Here is a 17,191-nt window from a genome sequence, read left to right as displayed (position 1 = left end):
GTTGGTGTGGGTGGGGGGGGGGGGGGGGGGGGTGGGGGAGCTAAAGCAGGGAAATATTAAGTAAAGTATACAGAAGGAGAGTTGTAGATGCTTGCAAGCTGTGCTTGCCTAGTTTGACCTGTCTGCTTCCCAGTGAGTTCTGTCTAGCTTCCTTCCCTTGCCCACAGCAGACTTTTGTCTACCACTGGTTAAAATTTTAGTTAAGAAAAAAAACACAACTGATTTATCTTAGTTTTCATGTCCTTTTTATGTTCCGTTTTATCTTCTGCATCCTGTGAGGGGCAATACTTTGTTTTGCCTGTACTCTGTAAGTTACATGTTAAAATAGATTTGCTACCAACACCATAATGGTGTATGGATAGTTTTTATCCCAGACTACTTTATGAAGTCAACAAGAGTTGTGCTGTAGGACTTAATACTTCTAGAATGAACTTTGAGTTTAGAGGAGAAGAAACATGAGAACTATCAGGGAAAAGGGAACTCATCCATATAGTTTAGTCGTTCTCAAACTGACTGATGGGTAGAAACAATTTATCAGTTGTTTTACACCACCTATAAATTATGATGACACTTACCTGTAGTAATTGTGTGAAGCTGTTGTGAGTTTAAATGCAAATCTGAACTTTTCCTACACATAGGAATCCCATGGCTTTCTCATACCAAAGAATGGAGCTAAAAGCACACAGGAAGTGGCTTTAGAGGTTCCTGGCAGCCAGTAAGAGAGCCTGTTTTGTAGCAGGTGCCTATGGAAAATGCTGATTAGGTAGGAGGAGGAGCAGAAGATACTAAACTGTAGGTAACAGAAAGTTATTGTTGTAGGCAGTGTGATGGCAGTTGACGGTGGCAGAAGTGAACCACGAAATAGAAGTTAAAGAATGCCTTGTTTGATTGTCAATTTTGGATGTTGCAGTTTCTTTGAAAAAAATTTTAATTTTTACTAAATTTTTGGGAGATAATGATCTGCAGCTTGTGTCCTTGCTCATCTGATCACTTCTTTTAATGTATAGCCTTTAATTACAGTTGCATATGCATTTTTGCTGCTTTGGAAAAATGTTTGTCTTTTTGTTTGTCTTTACCTGTCCAGTGAGTCTGTTTATGATTGAAGCTTTTCCTTTCTTGATATTAGTTTATTGTAATTTTCTGAACATGGCTGACAAAAAGTATTATTCCACTATTGCAAGCTATTTAAAATTTATTGCAAGGAAAACATGAAATGTCAATAAACCTCAGACAGGTTACTAGATTAAATGATTTTTTTTCCTCTGCTTAGGTTGGGATGACTTCTTTATCTGTCATTTATTTAAAATTTTAAAGTAATGCAGCATGCCCTTTGCTCACCTAATTGAGTATTTGTTGTTAGACGCAACCTTAAAGAATGGTCAGATTTTGATTTTTATCTCAACCATGGTTTATGCAGTGGTTTGGGGTTTTTTTAGTTTATGTTATGTCAGCTCAATTTATTTTTATAAAATCACTTAACATGTGTTGATATACTGCTCTCTTGCCAAATGATTCAAGAAACGAACACTGTTCCAGTAAATATCTGTGTGGTCCTCAATTTTTAAGAATTGCATGACAACGTAAGAAAATGTTGCATGACAACAAAATGACCCAGGCTGCTTAAGAAAGCAAAACCTAACACTGGATTTCAGGAAATGTTGTGAAATTAAACGACGGTCTTATATTTTATCCTTGACATTAACAGAGTCCATGTTATAATGATTTGGAAATACTGTTTATAGTGTTGGTGAATTGGCTTTATATATATGGGATCTTATTTAAAAATCATCTCAGATGCCTGTGAAAGAATTCACTTCTCTTATATTCAGTGGGTTTTGTAGCAATAGTTCTGAAAAGATGGATAGCTAATAATAAATACTTTTCTTTGTGTGATGAGAGGTATTGAGTGAACTGTATTTGAATTTTGCTTCAGGTAACACTTATTTCTTTCACTTCACTGTGAATGGAACCATGTCTTATCTTTTCCAATAGATGTTGGAGATGTAGCAGTAGCAGTCCCTGGACTGATAAATTTTGTTAGAAGTATCCTAATGTTTTGACACATAGAAGGGCATCTTCTAGAAGCTACTGACAAAATTAAGTTTTCAAGAACATTACACCACCTCTTGTGGTAGTTATTTGCTGTTTGCCAAAGGGAGATGTTAAGCACTGAGCAAATCAGCATTTTTGGCAAATCATGTTAAAACGGTCCTGGATATGTGTTGTTTTACTAAGCTTAAGCTTCACTGCTCAAGTAAATACCCTTTTTCCTGTCTCTCCTGAAATTGGAAACTACAAGTAAGAAACTATGCTACTAGTTTTTCTAGTGCAAAAACTCCGTGGCCTTGCATTGCAAACATCCTTTTCACTCCGTCCTTTGCAGTCGTGACTGTTAAACTGGTAATCTGTTCTTGTTTTTCACATAAGATCTGAACTTCTTTATTGTTGCCAGGCACGTAGCTACTAATTCAGCTGAAAGTAGTCTGTTGGTTTCTTATTTGGATAATTGCTTTACCTCTTTCACTTGATTCCTCCTACTCGTGTTCCATCTTGCTGCGTAATCCAACATAAGCTAGTGAATAGAGATACACCATTTGTAAAAATAATACTGAAAAATTCCGTCATGTCGCTGTAACTATTTCGTAGTTTCTGTGATCTTTATGAATAATACAGATGTGACTTCATTCTTAGTGACTTATGTAAAATGTTTTATCTGTTTGCCATCATTACTCATGCTGAGAAGGAGAAATGTAATTGTGTCTTCTATCTGTACTGAAATTTTCAACTTTTAGTTGTGGGAACACAGGACAGTTTCTCTCTGCCAATAAATGGTACATTTAATTTTGTTGATGGTAACACTAAAGTGCAACTGATAGCATGACCCTTCTTTCTTTTGTGTGTCTCTTCATGTTACTGGTGCTGAAGAAAATGTATAGAGTTTGTTCTTCGTTCTGCCAAAGAGATTGTGATGATAATTTATAAAAAAGTAATTATGAATAAGAGAAGCAATTTGATTGTTGTCCTTTTCAAATTCCACACTTGTGAAAATACTCAGCAGCAATTAGTTTTGTTATGCTTGGCTGTATGTGTTCCCATACTTTTCTCCCTCCCACTCTTGTTTCATTGCTGTTCTGACTGGTGGATAGGTCTTTCCAGCTGCAGTTCTCCCAGAGGGAGGCATCTGTCTTAGAAGCTCTGGCAATCTACTAAAAATATTTAGCACTAGGTTTCTTCAAAAAGCCAACATTCCATTTGTATAAATAAAAGGAAAAATTGAGAAAACAGACCAACAGTGATTATAGTGAGTTCTTTCTGAAATACCGGAGTAAAATTTTAGCTTGATAATGGGGAAATAAATGGCTATATTTCAATTTTTAAATTGGTAACTTTTAAGTACTGGTATCTGTAAAGAGAATACAAGCTGGAAATTGCTTTACAGGTTTAGTTAGGGCCATAAAATTCAAAATATGCGATGTATATGAGTATTCTATTTACTTTAAAATGTTCTACTGTAGAAATCAAATTGATTTAGTTAAATCCATTCATTCATCTTCTTCACTCAGGATAACGGCAAGAATGACATTCTTCTTGGAGCTAATACATACTATTCTCACAGTTTACCTTCCAGTGAAAACTGGAAATCATTGGGCAACATGGAATTATCTTACTTTGCCTCAAATCTGTATTGTTCATAGAATAGAATAGACTATTTCAGTTGGAAGGGACCTACGATGATCATGTAGTCCAACTGCCTGACCAGTTCAGGGCTGACATTATTGCTTAGGGTCTGGCTTAGAGGTGGATTTGGTAGAGTAGGGTTAACGGTTGGACTTGATCTTAGTGGTCTTTTCCAGCTAAAGTGGTCCTATTAAGGACGTTGTCCAAATGCCTCTTAAATACTGACAGGCTTGGGGCATTGTCACCCTCTCTAGGAAGCCTGCTCCATTATTAACTACCCTCTCATAAATAAATGCTTCCTAATGTCTAGTCTAAACCTCTCCTGGCACAGCTTTGAACCATTCCCACACATCCTCTCACTGGATACCATGGAGAAGAGCTCAGCACCTCCCTCTCCTCTTCTTCCTCCTCAGGAAGCTCTAGAGAGCAGTGAGGTTGCCCCTCAGCCTCACTTTCTCCTAACTAGTGCAAAGTCCTCAGCCATTCCTTGTAGGACATCCCTTCCAGCACTTTCACCAGTTTTGATGCCCTTCTCTGGATGCATTCAAGGAACTTCACATCCCTGATAAATTGTGGAGCCCAGCGCTGCACACAGCACTCAAGGTGGGGCTGCACCAACACTGAATACAGTGGGACAATCTCCTCTTTTGACTGGATGGTTGTATTGAGCCTGCTGTCAACCAGCACCCGCAGATCCCTTTCTGTAGGGCTACTCTCCAGCCACTCCTCTCCCAGTTTGTACTTCTACCCAGCATTACTTCATACTAGGTGCAGAATCTGGCATTTTGACCTGTTAGTGATTAATTAATGGGATGGAATTTAGTGAACTTTTAAAATTTGATCCAACTGTCCAGTGTTCCGTTGTATCTAGACCCCTCTGCAGGGCCTCTTACTGCTCAAGAGAGTCAACAGCACCTCTCAGTTTGGCATCATCAGCAAACTTGCTAATGAGCCATTCAGCTCCTGCATCCAGATTGTTGATGAATATGTTGAGCCGACTGGCCCTAGAATTGAGCCCTGAGGAACACTGCCAGGGACTGGCCACCAGCCACATGTAGCCCAGTTCACCACAGCCCTTTGAGCCCTGCCCTTCAGTCAGTTCTTCACCCAGCAAACTGGGAAACTGCTCACCCCACAGTTGGATAACTTGTCCAGAGGGTGCTGTGAGGGACGGTATCAAAAGCCTTACTAAAATCCAGAAGAACTTCATCCACCACCTTCCCTTCGTGCACTAGGTCTGTGACTTTATCGTAGAAGGATATCAGGTCAGGTAAGCAGGATTTTCCCCTTCTGAACCCATATGGACTGTGCCTGATGACTGCATTGTAAGCTTGACATTTGTATACCTTTTAATTAATAAAGTTTGGTAATCATGCAATTGCCATGCAGTCATATGGGATGATATTGTAAGTGAGATTTTGTTAGCTTGAAAATATGAAGATCTAAACACTGTGAACAAAAAAGAAACAAGAGACAGATTTAAAGTCTTTCTGTTATGCTTTTTGTAAGTTTTGACTGTTATTGAGCTGAAGAAACTTTTAAACTGCTAAGCATGGTTGTTAAAATGCTCTTTTTCAGTTATAGGTAAAGTCAGACTTTTTTTGTAAGTTCAGAAGAATAGCTGACAGATTTCCATACAAAGAATTATGAATTGATTTGCATGAATTTGAGCTGGAAATTGAACATGCATGAAAGTCTAGATGACAAATGGTTATTTAAAGTAACCAGAAAGCTCAAGTCTCTACTATCCATTGAGACTTATTATGAGGATCTGTATTATATTCAGAAATAAATGTCTGGGTGGTTAGATAATTGGAGCATCAAACAGTGATACTTCCTTACAAAATATTGGCCTATAATTTTCAAATGTTTAAGCATCAGACAACAAAGCAGTCATAAAATAGGTCTAATATCATCTTCATATAAAACATCTGGATGGCTCAATTAAAAACACATGTTATTTCACAGTTGCAGCTTTTTCTCCTTCCTCATTTAGAAACTTAGTGCAAGGCCTGAGTTTCACCTTTTACATTTGTAAGAAGTGAAGAATATTTATATTAACTGTATTTTTTTTTCTTGTTGATACTGATCTGTTAGTAAGTGATTTTAACTTTGTAATAGGGCTTTTTCATTTTTAAATCCACGACCTCAGAATAGTGGATTCATTACCCTAGGGAAGAAAATTAGTAATGAGGAATTGGAAGCCTATGTCTGTCTGTTCTGTCTGTTTCTTTCGTGGAAGTTTTTATTAGGTAACAGGGAGAAAGGGAAGGAGGTTGTTCTAATTAGCAATATTAGGGTAACAGTAAACTGGTGCTGTTGGGTGATATTCTCGTTTTATGGAACCAGATCTCTAAGGGAATTTAGGCTTAATCATTACCTTGGCTGTGTAAGTCTTCAGTACTTTCTGTTATACTGTCAGTCAGGATTGTTTAAGTGTTAATTAAATATTTGTTCTCCTGTACACAGAGAGATTTGAATTAATTGTTAGGCATGTTGAACTTTTAAGTCCGCTTTTTAGTGCAGAGAAGAGGAGATCATACAGCTTTTTGTGAATCAGTTTGATATCTGGATACTTGGCACATAATAGAGAAAATCTGGTTTGCTGTTGTCATCAGCTGCCAGGTAAGGTCTGGCCTTTTATGCCTTAAAATGGTGGGTTTGTATATCTTCTTATCTGGAGGATGCTGAGGATAGCCTTTTACAACTACACAGCTCAGAGCTTTCTTTTTATCTCAAAACAATGCTTTTTAAAAGCTTGGCTCTAAAGCTATGTGATTCTGACACTTGGTGGGTGAATTAGAAATTTTTTTAAAGTTCTATGGATTGTTGTGAATGAGAGAATAGTACAAGTTTTTGTTATTACTCTTATTTTAATGGTTCATACTCGGGATAACTTTTCTAGAAAAATTGATTATATCTCCAATTTCATGCAGCCTACTTCACTGTAATGAGTTTCATCAGTATATTTGCCTGGCTTATGACTGTTACGAGACACTGCTCCAAGATAGTTTTGAATGCATTTTGTGAGTATGTGTGCCTTACATTAAAAATTATTAAAGGAGTATATTTTCTTTTCTTTATCAGTACTGCTACCACAAGACTTGTATTCTTTCATGATCCTGATCAGTCATCTGTAAAGAGCATTTTCTGGCAGCATGAAACAATTATATAGGTCTGCTAGAGCACAATCAACCTGTGTGTTGGGTTTGTTTAACTTGCTGATTGCATCCTCCTATTTCTTAATTCTTTCTACTGTTTTTACTCCATTTGAACTAGCAGCCTGTTACGATTATCAGTCTTCTTCAGAGAATTTCCTTTTTTTGTCCTTAAAGTGTGCACACAAGTTTTCGCCTCATGATACTTGACATTTAACATGGAAACAGACAGTTTGAATATATTGGTCAAATATTTTTCATCTAATAATTGAGTTTATTAAAATGTAACTCAGACTTGATGTTGCTGTGCACTCTCACAGTGCTGAAGAAAGGAATTCAGACGGTAGTTAAGGTTGGAAAGAGAAAGGGAGCATCATGTGTTCATTCACAGGAGTCACGACAGCAGGATACCATTTCTCCAGCAGTCGTTGATGTTTACACTTCCATTTTTAGTTTGTTATGTAAAGCTTTATATGGAAGTAACATCTCATATGATACTTTCAAAACACTAATTTACGTCAGCATTAAAATAAAATTAAAAAGAAATTTAAAAAAAAATTAAAAAAAAAAAAGCCTCCAAATCTCCAAATGTTATTATATAACAAAATTGCTAGCGTTCTTTAAAGAGTCATTCTTAGTTAATCATAATAAGACATATATTGCCCCAGCCACTATTTTGCAGGTACCTAGGAAAGTACTGCTTTTGTTATATTATAGTCATTGATAATTCTTTCTTATTCAAATAACTCCAGCAAATAATTTCAGGACACTGAGTAATGCCACTGACTAAGATTTATAAACATGTTCTCTTTCAGACACCTTCCTCTTTTAAAAAGTCTTTCCATTTTATTTACAATGAAGGATTCACCCTCATCTTTAACATGACATAAAAGTAAGCTTTTACTGCCTCCTCTTCTGTGCTGGTTAGTTCTAGAAAACTTTTTACCACTCCCTATTACATATGTCAAGAGAAAATATTAATATGAACTTAATCAACATCTGTTGAAACAATTTTAGTATATGTGGAAAAGGAAATTAATCAGAGGAACAAACGCTCTTAAAAGGAAGGAAATTTTGTTTAAGGGTCCTAGGGCAGCTTTAATTCAGTTCCATTGTTCCACAGCAGTGTAGGACATGCAGTCCTATTTTAGATGTTTATCATCAATTGCTCATGGAAGACTTGGACTTGCTGAACTCTTAACTTGGCAGGTAAATGAAGAGGAAACTTAGATACATTGCAGGGAAAAATGCAGGATTAACCTGAAAAATACTGTAGCTTATATGTTCTGTTACTGCTTACATAAACTGTTTGAAAACTCATTTCAGCCAACGCATCCACCTGATGTCAGTTTAGATCATTACCAAAAGAAAACTAGCTGTATAAGGTATATTATGTGATTAATTTTTCTCTTTTTTTTTTTTTTTTTGTTTCTTTGTTTTTATTTGGCTTATTTCTTACTTATACATCAGATGGCTGCATTGGTTTTCCTTGCTATTTTTGTGTTTTCAGCTTTAAGTCCACAGTAAGATGGATACTATTTAAGGCCTCCTTGCCTTCTTATATTCTTGTTTCCAAAATGAGGGAAAAGTCTAACTAGACTTCAGAAGTCTCAGCTTGATCACTGAAAATAGATTTTCTAATTCTATTTTTTTTTCTTCTGAAGTGGAACATAGGAAACAAGTGACCTTAGGCCAGTTCATATGCTGGATTTGCAGCTTTTCCCACAGGTCATCAACCAGATATCTCCACTTCTTTTGTTCCTCTCCCCAAACCCCCACTGCCAATCTTCATCTGCCAGTAGATAAATAGGGTCAGTGACTGCAAGGGGTGAGCTTGAGAGATGGAAGTGTCCAGGAGGGAGCTGGCAGATAGATGCACAGAGGTGACTTGAGGAATACAAAAAACCTTGGTGTCGGGGCGAATGAGGGGTCTTGCTCTATGTTGTAGTTGACAGGCTCCCTGTGAGAGTAATGAACAAAGCAATTTATCTTACAGCCTGATCATCCGCATTCTTGTTGGATGCAGACTGAGGGGAAAAAGCTTGAGGCTAAAGCTCCCGTTGTGTTGCAGAGTTGTATAGTCCCTAAAATTTTTCAGTACTGATTTTTTTTATTTTTGAAACTATCAGAGAATAAAAGTTCTAAGTATTTTCATGATCTGAAGCAAGATAAGACTTGTTCCACCAGTATTTGGTTGTTTTTCCTTCCTCTGAGAGCTCATTTCTGTCATTTCTTACTTGAGAAGATTGCTAGCACATACAAGATTAAAAAAAAAAAAAAAAAAGTCCTAAAAGAAATCACTAATCATAGAGTAATTTAGGTTGGAAGGCACCACAAGAGATTGTTCTGTCTCATCTTCTGCTGAAAGCAGGACTAACGTCAAACATGGATCAGGTTGCTAATGGCCTTATCCAATCTAGTTTTGGAAATCTCCCAATGACAGAGGTTATATGTTTGCCCTGGGCAACACGTTCCAGTGCTTATCTGCTCTCAGTGAGAAGAACTTGTGTCCAAATCCAATTCCCTCATTAGATCGTGGGATGTTTGCTATTTGTCCTGTCAGTGTGCAGACCTCTGGCATGTTTCTTCCTGTTTTTTTCACACTGCAAAGTCAACTTAGCTATTTTTTGAAGACAAGCTGTGTTGTACCTTTTGATCATCTTTCACTCCTCTCTGAAGATGTTTTTCAGGTCTACTGTACTTTTTTTAGTATAAACTTGTAGTTTGTCCTTGATCTAACATAATGCTATAGACGAGCCTGTCCATAAAGAAACTTTGGAGTTTCGTTCTTTTTAGGCAGTAATTGCAATCTTATTTTATTATTTTATCCTCATTACATTTTTTTTAATTTTTATTTTTCATATCCTGTGTAACGGATCTGTATAAATATAAATATATATATATATATATATATATAGCTCTGTATAAATGTGATGTTCTTATTGGACTGAATTCAAAAGCTGTTGTGAAAAAGTTTAAGCATTTTTTCTATTGCAGTAGGGCATTTAATGAATTGCCTACTTAAAGAGAGTTTATTAATTTGCTTTTAGAATATTTTCCTCTTAATTTTTACGTGCTCACTGTCAGTTTTCCTTAGCAGGTACCTGTTGGAGGATTTAGCTTAAGTCATAATTCTGTAACACTGGCAAAGGCTGCAAAAAAAATACTGTTTCCCATGGATATTTTTATACTTTTAAATACTTTCAATCTTAGTTCTTCATTAAGACGCTTGTCATTGTGCAAGTGAGTATGTACAGAAAAGTAAAGCTGATAGTTTATAAATTAATATAGCACCTTTCACTGTGCAGCAGTCCTGATTGCCTCCTATAGTAGGTATATAGTGTGAGTTTGAAAATTTTCTGTGGGAGAATGTTTTTGGTTAATTATTCTCAAATCAACATTTTAAATGTTATTTTCTGTATATATTGTTGTGCAATTGAAGTTAATATGAGATACTGCTGATGCTGTTTTAGCACAGCCACAAAATTATGCAGACAATTTTAAAGGATTAATTATACCCGTATGACATTAGACTGTACATTCCCCAGATAATGAGTGCCATAAAAAAGATATCTTGGTATTGCTGTTAGCTCTTATGACTTGAAATTCTGTGCTGAAAGATGATATAAGGGAGAAAATATTGTGATTCTGTTACTTCTATTCCTCCCATCTGATGTACTTTAGTTAAGTGCAAAGGGACAAAAGCATTCTTTAGAGGTTGGAGGAATTGTGGAAAAAACCAACCAAACCAACCAGCCAAGCCTAGCTTGTCTTTCTGCCACTTTGTGCCTAAGTTCTAGGGAGCTACTCATCATTTCCCTTCTACCAAGCTTCTGCTTTGTCTTTGATTGTGGTATCTTCATTTGTAATCATGCATCCTCATCCTATCATTTCATTTTATACTTTTAGTCCTTGTATAGAAACATGGAAACATTTGTTTCAATATTTTGCATTTAGCTCCCTTTTGAGTTGGAAGGATCCTGAGATGGCTTTGCTGTTTATGGTTTGGGAGTCACCAGTCTGTTTTACCCTGTGCTTGAGGGTGTACAGTTAAAGCTTCATCCTACAGAGTTATCCCAAACCACGTGCTGTCCACTTTTTCCACAGTCTTTAGGTTTCATGTTTTCCTGTAGCCACTTCAACTCTTAAAACCAGCAGATTGTCTGAATGAAAATCAAAACAGAGCTCATCCCTTCTATGTAGTTTCATCTTTTTCCTTAGTTAATGAATCCAAACACTCAGTCCTGTTACTATTTTGGCAGCTGCACACTGAGCCTTGCTTGCTCTGTTAATTGCTGTGCATCTAGAAAACATTTTAAAGAGTACATACATGTTGCATTCATACTGTTATGTGCCAAGAAGACAGCTAGTCATGGGTCACAGGAAAAAAAAAAAGTGGAAAATACACATTGCATTGGTTTCCTACCTGTGCTTCCTTAAAGGCATGAGTGGCTGCCTTTCCCTCTGAGATCAGTTAGTCCACTTGGCTTCTCTTTTTGATGTTGGTCTTTGGATTGAAGGGTGAAGGCTCTGGTGGTCTTTTCTTTCATTTACAGCTGAACTGTTACATCAGTCGATTTTCCTTTACTTTAATGGCTCACTTTCTTTGTATAAACAAAGTGCCTTTTACACTGCTGATAATTTATATATGGATTCTGCTTCCACTTCATTTAAATTCTTAACCTGCTTGGGTTTGTCATCTTGTTTGTCTGTTTAATCCATTTACAGTCAGGCTTTTGGTTTTGATTGTTTCCTTTAGATGAAGGTTGAATTCCTAAGCTGCATAATATCATGGAACTTCAGTGTATGGAACCAGGAGCTACGAATAGAAACTCTGACCATTTGGCTTTGTAAAATTACCTTTAGAGTTAGACATTTTAATTTATTTTATTTTTAAATCTAAGTTGAAATCAAGGGATTAAAATATTAGACTAATTAGGGGTTATTTACAATGCATTTTATAAAAAAGAACTAGGTTGTGTCAGCTTATTGTCTCTTCAGACAATCACCACTTGACTTTCTAAGCCTAGCGAGACACTAGGTCTGAATGAACTCTGCAAGCTTTTTCTGAAGTTATGCCCCAAAGGCACTTATTAAAAAATAAATATTTTCAAGTTGTATTTGTACTATCAAATTGGAAAATAGACTGAAAGTATTTTAAGCATCAGAATATGCAGGCACTGCTCTGGAGACTGTTTTAATTTTTAAGGTAACAATCCTTCATTTTTATTCCAGAATTCGTACTGTGTTGGTTTTGCTTTTTTTCTTCTCTGTGTTATATGTGCAAGCACAAAATCACCAGAACAAACCTTTAAAAATCATTGGATCTTTGTGATTTTTTTTTTTCTGGTGTTTTTTTTTTTGTTGGTTGGTTGGTTTGGTTTTCTGTTCCCCCTACAAATTAGATGGATATTAAGCCTAAGATTTTGGAACAGTATTTTCTGTGAAGACTGTGAGAAGTCAGTACTTATGTGTGGCCTTCCTGTGTACTTTATATTAAAAAATATAATAAATATAATACTTCTTTGAAACTGATCTTGTTTTCATGTTACACTGAAGAACCAAAAATGTGTCAAGTAAAACTACCTCAGATCTTTATTGTGTAATATTTTTTGATATGACAATGAAATGTTGTCCTGTATTTTGGAAGTAAGATTATGTTCTAAAATAATGGCATGGAGAAACACATGATCATGAAGCTTTTCCTGAACAAAGATATGAGAAGTGTCTTCATTTCAGAAGAACCTTGATATTTTTGCTCTTTGCTTGTCTTCTATTACCTGCCATCAAATTTTTATTTGAAAAGCACTTATATTGGTACTGCAGTAAACATACAGAGCATGTTTTCTTATCTTTTACTAGCATCTTTTTAATACACAGAAATAGAAATATTTTGGAGTGTTTTTCTTCCCTTCTATCTCTCTGTATCAGCCAATTTACAAGATGTTGTTTTGTGATACTTCTGAAACTGCTCCAAACTGATAGTTCTGTATTGAATAGAGAGGGGGAAGGTTTGGATGTAGTGAATTGTATTGACTATAATGGAATCTGTGTGCAAATATATATGACTATTTCATCAAGAGACTGTAAACAAATACCTAAAGAAACCATTTAAAAAACATACATTATGTAACTTTGCCTGTGGTTTAGGTCTCTTCTATGTGTGGATGTATTCCAAAGAACACATTTCTTTTCATTTATTTGTCTTTCTGCTTTTTTTGTTAGGCCCGACGCAAAGAGGTTTTTATCCAGGAGCGATATGGAAGATTTAATCTGAGTGACCCATTTCTGGCTCTTCAGCGAGACTTTGAGGCAGGTGCTGGTGATAAAGAAAAGAAGCCAATATGCATGAACCCTTTGTCCATTTTAGAAGCTGTTATGGCTCACTGCAGGAAAATGCAAGAAAGAATGTCAGCTCAGTTGGCTGCTGCTGAAAACAGACAAAAAAAGGTATCCCGTGACCAACATTTTTTCCTTGTCACTCTTCTGCTTTTTTTCTTTCATGCTACTTTTGAAATTTGCATCTTTGTCTAACGTGGTTATCATTATGAGTGTTAAAATGTTATCACTTAATTGTCATTTATAGTGAGGTGCTGATTTTCTGGTGACATTTTGTGTGCACACCTCACTTATTCCATGAGTTTAGCTATACTGAAATAAATTAAATACACCTAGTATCAGTTGGTGCAGTGTGTAGGTGTATAGTTCTTCACAATATATTTTTAATTCAACACCACAGAAGCCTAGAGGAGCTACTGTAATTTTTGTTCTAATCTGAATAGCATTAAATAATTTATTTGTGTTTTAGATAGGTGGCTTTGTTTCATAAATCAGGAAAAATAAATTGTAACTCTAAAAAATAGGGTTTACATATTTAGAACACTCGCTGTAAAGATAAAATTGCTTTGGAGTAAGTACATTGCAAAAAAAAGTCTCATATTTGTGTCAAAACAATGTCATGTACATATTTCATTAATATGCAAGCCATACATGCCTAAAGCATAGCTAAATATGAATATGTTGATGATGGGTTTCTGAGAGGAAAGAGGGGAACAGTAGTATAATGGACTAATCCAGACCAGGCATTTGGGAGTAATCGGACAAGAAGTGCTTGCTAGGTGTTGGATCATCCTCAGTGGGTATAAGATGGATAGCATGTCTTCAGCAGCTGTGAAATAGCTTTTCAGTGACAGGTTTGTATTGACCTCTGGGAAAAAAAAAACCAACAGTGCTAATACAGTTGACATCAAATTGATTTTGGTAGTAATTGCTCTTTTGGAAATAATATGCACATAAAAATACTTGCCTAGAACTTCTTTTTGAGGACTCCTAAATATTAATTTTCTTTTTCATATGCTTTGTCAGTTAGTTGAGATTTCGGGGAGGGGATTGTCTCAGCATAGAAAAGAGCGAGTAAGCTTGCTTATTCTTTCTGAAGAATGCTGTTGGGAGAGACCTTGACACATCTGACTGGACAGTTGAATTAATTTCTTGTTTCAGTGCAAGGCCACAAGTCTCAGCTTGTACCTAAATCCATCATCTATCTCTGGCTTTTAGCATATGGACAGATAAATGCATGTAAGATGGGCTTACGTAGTGAAAGTTTGTGTCAAAGTCAGGATATCGGTATGCAGTTTCCACCTTTGTCCTTTTTTTGGCCCAAATTTATTACTGAAATTTTTATCTGTAATTCTGCATGTACAGGAAAGGACGCTTTTGTCTGTTATTTTCTGGAAGAATACATGAAAGCCTGGGGTTTTTTTTATATATTAATTTTAAGTAGTTTGATCTTAATTTATTTCGCAGTTTGATTCTTACTTTGAAAAGTACCTAAACCTCTAGGACAATGAATTCTGCAGCCTCTAACTTTCAAGCGAAACCATAAAGCACTACACTTGAAAAAATGTGTGTTGCTTTGAAAGTGTGTCGTTATGATTCTACCTTTTTTACTCTTTGTAACAAATAGGAAATTTAAATAACACAGGATTTGTAAAAAAACTGCATAATGTTGAGTATTGGTGACCCAGTGTAAGGGGAAAAAAAAAAGCCTAGAAAAATGCAGCAGCCTAAATACAGAGCCAGCTGCACCACCTCCCTCCAGGACTGCTTCCTCCTTCTCTAAATGTGTGACGCCTTTAACTTGGTGTTTGCAGTGGCCTCACTATCTCACTCTTAATGAAGTCTGTGTACAGCTGTGTTTATTTTCTATGGATATTATTGGACTTTAAACAGGCTTAGGCTGACCTCTTATTCCTGGGAACTTATTATCTGTCAATGCAGTGACCTTAAAAGTATTGTCATGGTTTAACCCCAGAGAGCAGCTAGATGCCACCCAACCACTCACACTCCTGCAGTGGGATCAGGGGGAGAATCAGAAGGGTAAAAGTGAGAAAATGTGTGGGTTGAGTTCAAGATGGTTTAATAGGTAAAGCAAAAGCTGCATATGCAAGCAGAGGAAAAATGAGAAATTCATTCACCGCTTCCCATCAGCAGGCAGGTGGTCAGCCATCTCCAGGAGAGCAGGGCTCCATCACATGTAATGGTTACTTGAGAAGTCAAGTACCATCACTCTGAATGTGTTGTTCATTCCTCCCTCTCCCCTTACTACTTCTTCCTCTAGTTGGGGTCAGCTGTCACATCTGTGGCCCCACCCAAATTCTTGTGCCCCCCCCAGCCTACCTTCTGGTGGGGTGGGGTGAGAGGCAGAAAAGGCCTTGACTCTGTAAGCACTGCTCAGTAATAACTAAAACATCCCTATGTTATCCACACTGTTTTGGTCACAAATCCAAAACATAGCCCTGTACTAGCAACTATGAAGGAAATTAACTCTATCCCAGCCAAAACCAGTTCAAGTATTCTTTAAATAATTTTATTTTTTATTTCCTTGTAAAAACCAAGTCATAAAAATGTCATAAGAATGTAGAAAAATGAGAGAGATGCACAAACGACTGTTAGTCAGAAGTTTACCATATACCAAACACCTAATACCCAGATGTCATCTGCTTTGTGTTGTCTCCATCCTGTTCCATCTCTCTGAATGCTTCTCCTGGAGCTGCTATCAAAATGAATTTTGAGGTTTCCTGGGACCTCAGACCCAGGTAAATCAAAATGACAGTTCTTGATTTGTCAGTTGTTCACAGAGAAGTTAGTATTGGGTTGCATGCTGAAAGACAGACAGACATGTTAGTTGGAAGAGGCCCATTGATGTGATTTAGTCTAACCTTATGCTTAAAGCAGATTATCACCAGCAGCACATCCGGTCATCTGTGAATTGGTCTAGCTGAGTCCTGAAACCCCCCAGGAATGGCAATGCTGCAGCCTTTCTGCACCACTATCCTCGTGAGCAACCTTTTTCCAAGACTGAGCATCTTAAGGGGCAATTTTTCATGTTAACCTTCCCCACCTGCCACTACCAAGAAAAATTTGACTCTGCCATTGCTGTAAGTGCCCTTCAGAAGGAATGGTATGTCGTTATCAGATCATCCCTCAGTCTTCTTTTTCACTAGAGTAAGCAAGCCAGGCTCCCCCCCGACCTTTTCTCACAAGGCATGCACTCTCTGTCACCTTTAAGGGGCCTTTGCTGCTTAGTTCTTGGTGGGACACTATTTTTCTCGGTATCCTTTTTCACCCCTTTTTAAATCCTTCTTGGACACATTTCCAGATGTTTACATTACTAATATGATTTAGTGTATGCATATAGTACACTTCACAAGTCAGGTCATCGTTAGTTCATAAACTCATAAATAATTACAGTTAGTTCCAAATCTGTCATCCAAAGGAGAAAATGTCATGTAAATATTCAGAGGTTTTTCCTGTTCAAGATTATACAGCCAAAACAAGGACGGGGTGAAGACAGACACAGGAGACAATATAAAATGATTTAGTTTTTCAGAAACTAATGCTGCTTTTCTAAATTTGGAATCAAATGGAGGATTTAGATATATATTAGGGATTATTTCTATGCAAAGCTTACAAATAAGATACTACAATAGCATGGTAAGCCAATTTCATCCCAGTTATATGATAAAATCTGCTTGTAGTTATTTGAAAGTTACATAATTTCACAACAGTTAATTTCTAGAACCAGTCCATCTGAAAGCAAACTTGAGGACTAATAAATTATAGAAATTCTTGATAAAAACATTTTCACTATAATCAGATTGCTTTTCCAAGCTTTAAAAAATTGTATCTATTTCTCATGATTTTTGTATTTGTTTAAAAAAAAAAGAGCTGTTGGATGCTTTGAAAAGTAACAATTAAATCTCTGAGAAAAAAATGATTTTTCTACAAGTGAAGAAGTGTGAATGGGACCATTCTGAAATACAGGATCATCATAATAGCATGTTAATTTAATT

The 17,191-nt window shown here is 36.4% G+C and overlaps 1 protein-coding gene across 1 annotated transcript in view; it reads left to right on the top strand.

Moving 5' to 3' along the window:
• Positions 1–13,286, top strand: part of LOC103773504 (cortactin-binding protein 2-like) — a gene marked incomplete at its 3' end in the record, with an annotated part of 29,591 nt that extends 16,305 nt beyond the window's left edge. The window contains exon 3 of the mRNA XM_008940874.1: positions 13,062–13,286. Coding sequence (XP_008939122.1) covers positions 13,062–13,286 — 225 coding nt within the window. The remainder of the gene's footprint in view (positions 1–13,061) is intronic.
• Between the last annotated feature and the right edge of the window lie 3,905 nt (positions 13,287–17,191).

The sequence above is a fragment of the Merops nubicus genome, unplaced genomic scaffold (assembly GCF_000691845.1).
Source record: "Merops nubicus isolate BGI_N331 unplaced genomic scaffold, ASM69184v1 scaffold12065, whole genome shotgun sequence".
NCBI classification, from domain to species: domain Eukaryota; kingdom Metazoa; phylum Chordata; class Aves; order Coraciiformes; family Meropidae; genus Merops; species Merops nubicus.
Note: the sequence above shows the minus strand (reverse complement) of the source record. Positions and strands in the feature narration are given on the sequence as shown.